General features: G+C 44.0%; 1 protein-coding gene and 1 long non-coding RNA gene across 5 annotated transcripts in view; one reads left to right on the forward strand and one right to left on the reverse strand.

The window, feature by feature from the left end:
- Positions 1-12,035, forward strand: part of HEATR5A (HEAT repeat containing 5A) — a 65,754-nt gene that overhangs the window by 48,759 nt on the left and 4,960 nt on the right. For all 4 annotated transcript variants that reach the window (XM_083740771.1, XM_083740769.1, XM_083740768.1 and 1 more), the window contains 9 exons: positions 607-786; positions 1,165-1,396; positions 2,257-2,505; positions 4,287-4,414; positions 4,637-4,784; positions 7,822-8,094; positions 8,263-8,487; positions 9,569-9,720; positions 11,488-11,701. In XM_083740771.1, coding sequence (XP_083596897.1) covers positions 607-786; positions 1,165-1,396; positions 2,257-2,505; positions 4,287-4,414; positions 4,637-4,784; positions 7,822-8,094; positions 8,263-8,487; positions 9,569-9,720; positions 11,488-11,701 — 1,801 coding nt within the window. The remainder of the gene's footprint in view (positions 1-606; positions 787-1,164; positions 1,397-2,256; positions 2,506-4,286; positions 4,415-4,636; positions 4,785-7,821; positions 8,095-8,262; positions 8,488-9,568; positions 9,721-11,487; positions 11,702-12,035) is intronic.
- LOC310846063 overlaps positions 1-12,035 on the reverse strand; it is a 40,747-nt gene that overhangs the window by 2,052 nt on the left and 26,660 nt on the right. The window lies entirely within an intron of this gene.

The following is a 12,035-nucleotide window of genomic DNA, read 5'->3' on the forward strand; positions in this document are numbered from 1 at the left end:
AAAATTAGTATTTGGGACTGCTTCACCTCTGAACATTAAATTTGAGTGCAAAATGGGTTTGCCAGATTAGAGAGAAAGCTAATAACTGTCAGGACTGGTTGTTGCCCTCTTCAGATCACCACACAAATGCTTCTTGTTCTTTTATAACTTTTTATTGCGTATTAACAAAACAATCTTATAAACGGTTCTTAACTATTCTTCCTCAGAGTCACTTATTTCAGATACCTTCTGAGCTCTGCTTCTCCATGACCAGCCACTCTCAAAATGGCGAAGGCGCCCTTCCTTTCAGCTTTCCTGCTCTTTTTTCTAACCTCCTGGCTAGAGCTGGCTTGTATCTCCCCTCCTCCGAATCTGAGCTAGAACTTAACCCTTGCCTTTCCTGTGAACAGCCTGTCCCTCCCTGTTGTTCCTTTTGCTCTATTCTATTAGATTCACTGCTCTCCTTCCCCCCTTGGGGAAAGCTTTCTCCCTCTGAGAAACTGGAAACTTCTAACTCTTCCCTGACAATAACCTAAGTAAGTAAGTAAATAAGAGAGCACAAACCCAGGCATAGTGTTTTATAGCATTACAAAAATAACTGTATTGTTTGCTGTTCTGTCATACTAGGTTTGCAGTGCCTGGATAGCAAGTGGTGTAGTAAGTGACCCTAGTGACCTTCAGAGGGTTCATCAATTGCTTGTGACATCCTTGACCAAAATACAGGTGGGACAAGAAGCCCAAAGTCAACTGTACAATGAAGGCACATCAGTTATGGAGATCCTAGCTGTGTTGAAAGCTTGGGCAGAGGTACTTTTTAATGTACATATTTATGGTGGCACTAGCGCTTTGCAATTGTAATTTGTGGATCAGACATTTGAATATCTACAGGGGTCAACTTCTAGTTTTGAGTTGTGGTGTTTGGCAAAAACATCTGGATTTTACCCTGATGTTCAAGGAATTGGAGAGCATTCCTATTTGCTTATACATGTTAGACCATTGGTCCATTCAGTTGTCAGGGCTGGAGTCAGATGCAAGTCAGCACGAAGAAGCAGAGTCAGTTGCCAGTGAAGTTAACTGTTTATTCAAGGAAACGGCATACAACTCAGCAACACTTCCCAGTAGGTCTTGCCTCTATATTCAATGGCCTATCAATGAGATTGTCCTTTCATGTTGTTGTTTCAACAGGTCTATATAGTTGCAGTACAAAGGCAGAAAAAGCAAAGCGACGTCAACAGACCATCCTTGGTAATAAACATCACAGAGGAGAGCTGCAGGGATCAAATATCTCCAGTGGATGAACTTCTGGAGCTAGTCCAAGCAGATCTGGGCAATCTGAGCAAACTCTGGCTTGCTGCACTCCAGGATTATACTCTCTTAACTTTGCCTCCAGAATTTGCCTCTCAACTTCCTGCTGAAGGTAGGCAGGCAAATAGAACAATACAATTTAATTTCATTCGTTAATCTATTATATTTCTATGCTGCTTTTCACTCACACAAGTCACAAAGCAGTTTACAAAGAATAACAATAATTTTTCTTGTTTAGTCGTTTAGTCGTGTCCGACTCTTCGTGACCCCATGGACCAGAGCATGCCAGGCACTCCTGTCTTCCACTGCCTCCGGCAGTTTGGTCAAACTCATGTTGGTAGCTTCGAGAACACTGTCCAACCAATCATCAGCAAAGCCAACAAATCATCAGCAAAACAATTACAAATCAACAGTAAAACAACCACCTTCTGTAAAATACTGTTAACAAAACAACTAAAAATTAAGCTAAACATCACAAGTCATAAGATTCACAAGGCACTGTTGCACTCATAATCCACAAAATAAGATTAACAAGATTAACAAACAACCAAAAACAAACTAAGCACTGTTGAATTCACACACACATACACAAACCCTTCCCCACCGCCATGACTCAGTTCATCAAAATACATACACATAAAATACATTCCTCAAATACATATTAACTTTGATGCCACATAGTTTGGGCCTTATTCCATAAATTAGAATGCAGCCAGTAACATGTTGTCAGCAACAAATTTAAATGAAATTTTCAAAATGTGGATGCATAAGTGATAAGATTCCTGTAAGATCGCAGAATTTAAAAAGAAGTTTACTGAAGTCATCTTTGATGATTTGTGAATATTACTTTTAAAGAATAACTAGCCAAACCTTCCTCATTGTTTAACCATAAAAAGTGTAATTAAAGTAGTAAATACAAAGCTACCTTGAGCTGTTTGGAATATGCTAAACATTTGCTGCTTTTAATTGTAGGTGGTGCTTTCTATACTGCAGAGACAATTGAAAATTCAAGACCACACTATCAAAACTCCTGGGCATTGATTCTCCATGCAACAGCATTGTGGCTTACCAGCACAGGTTTTCTTGTAGGTGACTCAGACGAAGGTCTAACTAACCTTTCTCGACCTGTCACTCCAACTACAATGTGTCAAGATTCAACATCTAGAGCTGCTGTAAAATCACCTGAAGACGTGAACACTGATAGATTTCATCTTGTTTTGGGTTAGTAAATCCATGAACTTTTCCTGGTGTTATTTTCTCATGTTGTCAGGACTGCCGCTAGGTCCCAGCTCACAGAGGACCAACGCCCAGTGGATATTATATACAAAAGTCTTTATTGAAGTTTAGTTTCCATTTCCAAGCTCTGGGCGCGCAGGCCCACGTCTTAACGCTAGACCGGCAAAGTCCCCTCTGACTCACTGCTCCACCCACACCAGTTTAAGATTCTAGCCCGGCTCCACCTCTTGCGCTGCTCTTTCCTGCGTTGGGTCCTTCTGCCCTCTGGGGTTCCCTCCTTCCTGGACTCCTCTGACGCGGAGCCTCCTGAGTCTTGCCCCTCCCTCCGGCGGGCTTTAGGACCTGGCTCCCTTCCCGGGCTCCCCGCTGTGCCGCGCTCCTGTACATTTGAACTTGGCGCGCGCGCCCAGCCGGTGACTTTCCTTCTGACCGTTTCCCCGCTTCCTGATGTGGGTGTTGCCAAACCTGACTCCTCTCCTCCCTCTGGTGGTGAGGACACTGGTCCCGACTCCTGGGACTCCCCCTCCCCACTGCGCTCTGGTGGAGACGCTGGCCCTGATCTCCAGCTGCTGTTCAGGGACTCCCCGCTGGCCCCTCCCTCTTGAGGTTTCTCCCTTGGAATCTCCCTTGCTCTGGCCACCGGCGCTCCCTTCTGTGAGTCCTCCGATTCGCTAGAGAGGCTTGTGGAATAACTCTGGCCACTGTCACTGCCTGCGCCCCCCTCGTACTCCTCCTCCTCACTCTCCATTTGCTCCCCCTCCTGTGTCTCTCCTTCTGAACCCCTGACACATGTAATTTTTCTGATTGTCGTTGGAAATCAGTATGAGCTGTTAGGCACATGTTGAAGTGGTTAATATGCTTGATATTAATAAAATTCTGCATTGTATGGGATTACTACAGAATTTCACCATTATTTCATTGAATCAAGCCAGTGGTCCATCTAATTGAGCTAATTGTACCATCTAACAGAGAACTGTTAACCCAGAATGTCAGAGGATCTGAAACCCAGTTCTCCCAGTCTCTGGGAAATGGAATTTTATTTAGGTAAAGGTACCCCTGCCCGTACGGGCCAGTCGTGTCCGACTCTGGGGTTGTGCGCCCATCTCACTCAAGAGGCCAGGGGCCAGCGCTGTCCGGAGACACTTCCGGGTCACGTGGCCAGCGTGACATCGCTGCTCTGGCGAGCCAGAGCTGCACACGGAAACACCGTTTACCTTCCCGCTGGTAAGCGGTCCCTATTTATCTACTTGCACCCAGAGGTGCTTTCGAACTGCTAGGTTGGCAGGCGCTGGGACCGAGCAAAGGGAGCGCACCCCGCCGCGGGGATTCGAACCGCCGACCTTTCGATCGGCAAGCCCTAGGCGCTGAGGCTTTTACCCACAGCGCCACCCGCGTCCCGGAATTTTATTTACTTATATCTTATTTGTTAAAAGATTTCTAATCTGCCCTTCATGTTGAATGATCTCAGGGTGTATAACAATTTAAAACAAAACAAAACTGAAACATAGAGTTGGAAAATATATATAATATATACTCGTCCCAGCACAGGCCCAGTAAAAATCATATTTCAAATGCCTGGTGCAAACATCTGGCACCAAAAGATGGATAACAACAGCACAAGTCAAATTTCAGGGACCAGATAATTCCAAACAGCACAAGTCAAATTTCAGGGGCCAGATAGTTCCAAACCAGTCAATTGACTGGTGTTTTATTGGAAATTCAACTCTGATTCTGTTCACAGCATAATTTCTCCCCTCTCTTCTTAGGAATTAGTGTGGAATTTCTATGTTCTCCTCGGTCAGATGCAGGAATGGAAAATATTACTTCTTGCCTACATGCCTTACGGGTGCTGCTTGATGTTCCTTGGCCAAGGTCTAAGATTGGTGGAGATCAGGTAACAATCTATTGGAAATCCTAAGTATGAATTACGAATTGTTCTGTGTTAACAATAATTGCTTCGACCCGATGTGTCTAAGGAATTGCTTCCTTCGTTTTCTCTCATCGTGATTTCTCATGACATAATGTGAAGGCCGCTTGAAATAACCTCTGTGATACATTTCACCTTGTGTGTTGCTGCATTGTGTGTTCCACACTTTTCCTGTTTCCCTTTATACAGGAGCTGAGTGTTGAGCTGCTGAATGTTTTACATCGGCTTATAGTGACAAGAGAGTCCCCTGACATTCAACTTGCTGCTCTGGAAGTTGTTCGACAGATTCTTTTTGCAGCTCAGGAACATGTCAAGGAAAAACGGAGAAGTGCAGAAGGTATTGTTCTTGATGACATTTAACTTAACATGCTGGCTTTCCACGCACAAGGTGGCTTACATAAAAACGATCGAGGACAATACATAAAAACTTCATAAAAACAAAGCAAAATACAAAAAAGAAAACAAACAGGAGACAACCAACATCAGTTAAAAACAAGCAAGATCTCACACAATAAACGGTTGGGAGTTGCGAGCCACACAGGTTTCATGCTTCTCTCTTCTCTAGCTCAAATTTCTCCTGCCTCCCTTAAGCAGGGCCCTTCTTATTATGTGTTAGAATTGAAAAAATATCTTATGACCATGGTAGGTAAAAATAAATAAATTGCTGCGGTTCTTTTCACCGGTAGCATAATGCTAATAGTAGATTTTTAACCTGTATTTCTAATTTATTTCCATATTTTTCCTGCATTAGATTCTTTCTGAAAATGGGAGCTGCACCCATATAGGATTATTTTAGTTAGTGATGGTAATTTAAGCCATCCCTTCTTTTAATAATGAACATAGCTGTCAAGCATAATATGCATCAGAATTAATATACAGTAGTATCTCAGGTTACAAACACCTGGGGTTACAAACACTTCGGGTTAGACTGCGCTAACCTGGAAGTAGTACCTTGGGTTAAGAATTTAGCCACAGGATGAGAACAGAAATTAAGTGTGCACTGGTGGCGCGGTGGCAGTGGGAGGCCCCATTAGCTAAAGTGGTACCTCAGGTTAAGAACGGACCTCCGGAACGAATTAAGTTTGTAACCAGAGGTACCACTGTAGCTTGTTTTAACAGTTGGCATTCATACCCTACAAGTGAAACAACTTAACTGTTGTTTCTTTCTTCCCCAAGAACCTCACCAATTTTAATTGTGAAAGAAAATCAAACATTCTCACCATTCTCACAAAATTGCAGTTTCTAGCGTTGGAGACAAACAAAGAAAAGTAAGTTCATACAGTGCAGCTAAATGATGGAATTTGTTACCCCTTAGATGGCTTTTAAAAGGGGATTAAACAGATTCATGGTGGATAAAATTACCAGCAACAACTAGTCATGATGACTATGTACTGCCTCCAGGTATAGAAGCAGCATATACCTCTAAGTGGCAGTTTTCTGTGGAGAGATTGCCATTGTAGGCAAAGAGGTTGCTGGATTAAACGGGCCTTTGATGTGCTTACACAAGTATTCTTCTTATGTATTGAATCCCCATGCTATGGCACAGCAGTAAAACTAGGAATAAAACTACTCTGTGAATTTGTAGTACAGCTATAGCAGGTAAAAGGTAAAGGTAAAGCGACCCCTGACCATCAGGTCCAGTCGTGACCGACTCTGGGGTTGCGGTGCTCATCTCACTTTATTGGCCAAGGGAGCCGGCGTACAGTTTCCGGGTCATGTGGCCAGCATGACTAAGCCGCTTCTGGTGAACCGAGCAGCGCACAGAAATGTCATTTACCTTCCCGCTGGAAGGTACTGCTAGGTTGTCAGGAGCAGGGACCGAGCAACGGGAGCTCACCCCGTCACAGGGATTCGAACCGCCAACCTTCTGATCGACAAGCCCTAGTCTCTGTGGTTTAACCCACAGTGCCACCCACGTCAGCTATAGCAGGAGTGAAGCTAAATTGGGAGTTTGGATTTGGATTTGATATCCCGCTTTATCACTACCCTAAGGAGTCTCAAAGCGGCTAACAATCTCCTTTTCCCTTCCTCCCCCACAATAAACACTCTGTGAGGTGAGTGGGGCTGAGAGACTTCAGAGAAGTGTGACTAGCCCAAGGTCACCCAGCAGCTGCATGAGGAGGAGCAGGGAAGCGAACCCGGTTCACCAGATTATGAGTCCACCGCTCTTAACCACTACACCACACTGGCTGTGTGCTTGTTAACATGGAGTTCTGTTTTGCAAACTGTGTGTCTCCACAGCAGGAAAAATCCAAGTGCACACAGCTGAAGCAATTATAGATTCTTTCCCTGTTGACCTCTGCTTCCATTTCCCTCCCTCTTTCACTTCCTTTGTGTCTGTTATTAGACAGTAAAAGCCTTGAGGTAGGGACCTGTCAGACCTGTTCTTTGTAAAGCATCATCTACATAGATGGCATTATTTACATAAGTAATATATGTGGCATTGCCTTTTAAATGCTTTAGAAAAGAACTCTGTGGCATGGTTTCTGCTGGGAGAACCTTCCTTTTTAAAAGCACAGGAGGTTTCTATCCCTCAAGGGTGAAGTGACTGTCCTGTTCTATTTATTTGCCTACTTTCTGAAGAACTCCAGCTTTCTTAGAATTCACAGTATCAAAATAATGTGTCACATAAAAGCAACCCTCCAAGTTAAACCCAATTTATAACACAAGCACACAACATTTACATCTGTTTCATGGCTTGGGCAACCCAGCCAGATGGCCCGGGTATAAATAATAAAATTATTATTATTACTTATATGGGACCGACATCGATAAATGTGTCCAGTTTCCTCTGGAGTTGCATGCGAGGTATATATTCTCAATGCTGTTAGTTCTGACAGGACTCATTACTGGTGTATAGGAGCAAAACGTGTACTTGAGGTTTTATTATTGGAGTTTTAATTGTATTTTGATGGTGATTGTTTAATAATGTTTTGTTGTATGGAAACCACTCATGATGGGAAAGCAGTGTACAAAAATATTTATATAAATAAAGAAGCCACAGGTGCTGGGGCTAAATAAAAATGCCTTCAGCAGGTGCCAAAAGGAATACGATACAGGTGCCTGCCTGCTATCAATAGGCAGGGAGTTCCATAGTCCTGGTGCTGCCACACTAAAAGATCAAGATCTTTCAGATGTGGTGCAGGTATTATGTGCCACATGTAAAAGGGCCAGTTCTCCCGATTGAAGCAGTTGCATGGGCACATATGGAGTAAGACGATCTTGTAGGTAAACTGCTCTTCAAGTTGTTAAGAGCTTTATCTACTAACACATTGAACTCAGCCTGGTAAACAGATCAAGTGGAGACCTCTCAGCCCAGGTGCTTATATGCTGACAAGGCCTCACTCCTATCTATCGCTGTCCTTCCATTTTAGTTGATGACGGAGCTGAAGAGAAGGAAACATTGCCGGAGTTTGGAGAAGGCAAAGACACGGGAGGGCTGATACCTGGAAAGTCCTTAGTCTTTGCAACCCTGGAGATGTGTGTGTGCATTCTCGTAAGGCAGTTGCCTCAGCTGAACCCGAAGATAACGGGCAGCCCTGGAATTACATCTGGAAAGCCTCAGTTGTTATCGGAGAATGGAAGCAGACTAGTATCAGTGGCATTAGGAATCCTCTCTGATGTTCCTGCAGTCTGCTCACCAGAAGGTAGGTTGCTCCCAAGATGTTTCATTTGCGAGGAAGAAAGAGGCAGTGTAGGGACCAATCTCCCATTCTAGAAATGCAAGCTCAATGTTTATCCTTTGTTTAATGTGCACCAGAAGCTATTTCTTCTTAACCATGATGTTTTCATCACCCCCTTGTCATACCCTACAGGAAGCATTGCCGTTCTTCCTACTATCTTGTATCTGATTATTGGAGTCCTCAGAGAAACTGCTGTGAAATTACCCACAGGCCAGTTGCCTTTGACTGTTGCTTCATCGTTACAAGCTCTTAAAGGAGTGCTGTCTTCTCCCATGGCCCGGGCAGAGAAGAGCCGGACTGCTTGGAATGAAATGCTCCGCAGTGCTTTGGTCACTATTCTTAACTTTTGGGATCAAGGTATGAAGGCTGAGGAAGGTGTTTGGTATATAACTCAAGACAGTATAAGAGTGTGGGGGATGAGGTCTGCCAACAATTGAATATCATAAACACCACACCAGTGAGTGATTCCTAGTATGCAACATTCTGTCTAGTACTAGAACTGTCTGGGTACAAAAAACAAAGTCTGGCATCTGAACAAGTTTCTAGTAACTGGTATGTGACAGTTGGGTTGCTGAAGAAGGTAGGGAGCTGGCTTCTTCTCCCCTTATGGTCTCCTGCTTCTTAGACCTTGCTGCCTCCTCTCCCCAGAGTCCCTACTTTGCTCTCTCAATCCCACTGCACTTTGGGCAGAACTTGGCTTACGCACATTTCTTCCCCTTGTCAGACCCTTCTTCCATACCTGTCTTTGCTTTCTCTACCATTTTGATGTTGTACATCTTTTTAGAGCCGAGCACCTTCTGTTCCTGCCTTCTACTCACTTTTCTTCTCTTTTTTTCAAAAGCCTTTGGATGCCACTCATTGTTCACACCTTTCCTTCTTTTTCTCCCAATGGACTTCCCTGGAAGAATGACTTAATCAGAGTTGAGGCTTCCCAGAGCACACCTGAGTAAGGCTCAGCTCTGGAAAGATACATGGTAGTAGTAGCAGTAGTAATGTATATGAAGTTGTCATGTTAAGACAGATGACCTATCCGGCCCATTATCCAGCCTATTTGGGCTGGCCAACAACTTTCCATGATCTTAGGCAGAGGTCTCATCCATGGCATATCCTTAACTGTAGATGACTGAAAAGGTTCTGAAAAGTTATCTGCCCTTGCTCTATATTGTAGCTTTTTAATAAAAAGCAAATGCATACAATTCACTGGGGGGGAAATCTGACCGAAGAGGAGGGCTCAAACATTCTTCAGCAATAGTTCATGCTGAGTAAAAGTTCTTAAGAGTATCCAATGTACAATTTTAAAAAATATGTGCCAACTGTGTTTAACTAAAAAATCTGTTGATTTGTGATACAATTGATCTTAGCATCTTGATTTATGCATTTTGATTGATGAAATGCTCCAGTTTCAGAACACAAATTTAAGGTTGTTTTTAATTGGTAGATGGTGCTCATCAAGAATTGGATGAAGGTAGTCTGCTGACTGCAGTCACAATATTCATTTTGTCTACAAGTCCAGAAGTTGCTACCATGGAGTGCCTTCAGAAGTGTTGCATTGAAAAGTTTCAGTCAGCAATGGAATCTAAAGATCCTATTGTAAGCCCTGCATATTGTTTTTATTGTTTAGAACTCTACAATTGCTATGTTTTTATGTTCAGCCTTGAATGATTTATTTAGAATCTCACTATATAGCCTAGGAGGCCCTCAAAGCAGCTTGATTCTCAAAATAAAAGTTCACATTCAGGTTTGGTATCAGGAACAGTAATAACATGGCAACACTATGGAGCCTGAATTATTCTGGTGAAATTTCCTGCCTTCATCCTTAGTCTTCTTTGGTGTCCACATTCAGCCTCAGCCTACTAGGCAGCAGAGCCCACTGATTATCACTGAGGCAAGAGTAGGGCCAAACAGTAGGAAATCTTTCAGCCCATGATGAAGGCAAATCTTCGTCTTGCACTGAAAGGCAGCTGCCTCCACCATCTGAAGTAAAGTGAATGGCCACAGGGGAAAGGGTCTTTTCCCCTGTGATGCATATATAGTATATAGTACATCTTGTGGAAAAGCTAAAAAGTATGCTTCCTTCTGTTTGATACTGAAGGATTGTTGTTTTTTGTATGGATCTCAGCACTTCTATTTTGATTTGGGCAATATGGAGTCCCTAACACAACCCCAGAGTCGGCCACGACTGGACCTAATGGTCAGGGGTACCTTTACCTTTAAAGTTCAGGGACGCGGGTGGCACTGTGGGTTAAACCACAGAGCCTAGGACTTGCCGATCAGAAGGTCCCCGGTTCGAATCCCCGCAGCAGGGTGAGCTCCCATTGTTGGGTCCCTGCTCCTGCCAACCTAGCAGTTCGAAAGCACATCAAAGTGCAAGTAGATAAATAGGTACCGCTCTAGTGGGAAGATAAACGGCATTTCTGTGCGCTGCTCTGGTTCACCAGAAGCGACTTAGTCATGCTGGCCACATGACCCGGAAGCTGTACGCCGGCTCCCTCGGCCAATAAAGCGAGATGAGCTCCGCATCCCCAGAGTCGGTCATGACTGAACCTAATGGTCAGGGGTCCCTTTACCTTTACCTTTTAAGTTCAGGATCACTGCACATAGAACAGCTTACAGCTACCAGAAAGAGGGAAAGAAGACACTGTACTCATATATGCTGGTATCTGGCAACAGAACTGCATTAATACGCCTAATTTACCCTGTCTGGTCTTTTCCTGCCGTATCTGAAAGCAGATCTTGCTACAGTGGTGCCCCGCAAGACGAATGCCTCGCAAGACGAAAAACCCGCAAGACGAAAGGGTTTTCCGTTTGCGAGTTGCTTCGCAAGACGAATTTCCCTATGGGCTTGCTTCGCAAGAAGAAAGCCCATAGAGAAATCTCCGGGGACCTCTTTTAAATGCTGGAGGTGGGGAGCAAAGCCTTCCCCCCCCCTCCGGCCTTCAGAAGAGGTCCAGGAAGGCCGGCGGGAGCCGAAAGGCTTTGCTCCCCACCACCAGCATTTTAAAAGCAGTCCGGGATAGCAGGGAAGCGCTTCCCGCTATCCCGGACGGCTTTTGAAGGCAGCCGGGGGGAGCAAAGACTTTTGCCCCCCGCCGGCCTTCAGAAGAGGTCCTGGACAGCATTTTAAAAAACCCCGGGACAGCGAAGGACTTCTCCGCTGTCCCGGGGCGATCTTAAAATGCTGGCGAGCGGCAGCAAAGCCTTCGCTGCCGCCCGCCAGCATTTTAAAAAACCCTGGTGCAGTCTTCTGCTTCTGATAAATGTACTGATGCACAGGACATCCCCCCAAATGCAGTTCAGCAGTGCTCTCCAATACTACATTTTTGTGTTTTAACTTGGAATTTCCCTTTTTCTTTTTAGGTGCAACTTAAATGCTACCAGCTTCTCCTTACCATTTTCCAGTATCCAAATCGAACTATCTCATATCCTTACATTCATTCATTGGCATCATCAATTGTTTGCAAACTGCAGGAAACGGAGAAAGTCAAGCCAGAGAATTCTGCTGAACTTCAGGTTATTCAGGAAGGGATAAAAGTCGTGGCTGCTGTTATAGCGCTCGCTGAGGAGGAACATCGTAAGTGTCTTTTGTAGGGCAAAATACATTGACATCTGGAATCAGTTGCTAATTAAAATATGTCTCTGTTAATGCAATTTCAGTTGTGACAACCTGTTGAGGACTCATGACAGTGCTAATCTGTTAACATTTCATCACTTGGAGACTACTTCTAAAAGTATTCTTTAAATTATTACTTAATCTAGCAAATGCATGCAGTGATGGAAAAAACCTTCTGAACACAATAACCCTTCTAGAGGCTGTGCTATGTAGAGAATGTGCACCTTAAGCAGATGGTGCCAAACTGGTGATTTGCTGTGTCATATCAGCTAATCTATCCTACTGTACACTCAGT

The sequence above is a fragment of the Podarcis gaigeae genome, assembly GCF_964106915.1.
Source record: "Podarcis gaigeae genome assembly, chromosome: 1".
Taxonomy (NCBI): Eukaryota; Metazoa; Chordata; class Lepidosauria; order Squamata; family Lacertidae; genus Podarcis; species Podarcis gaigeae.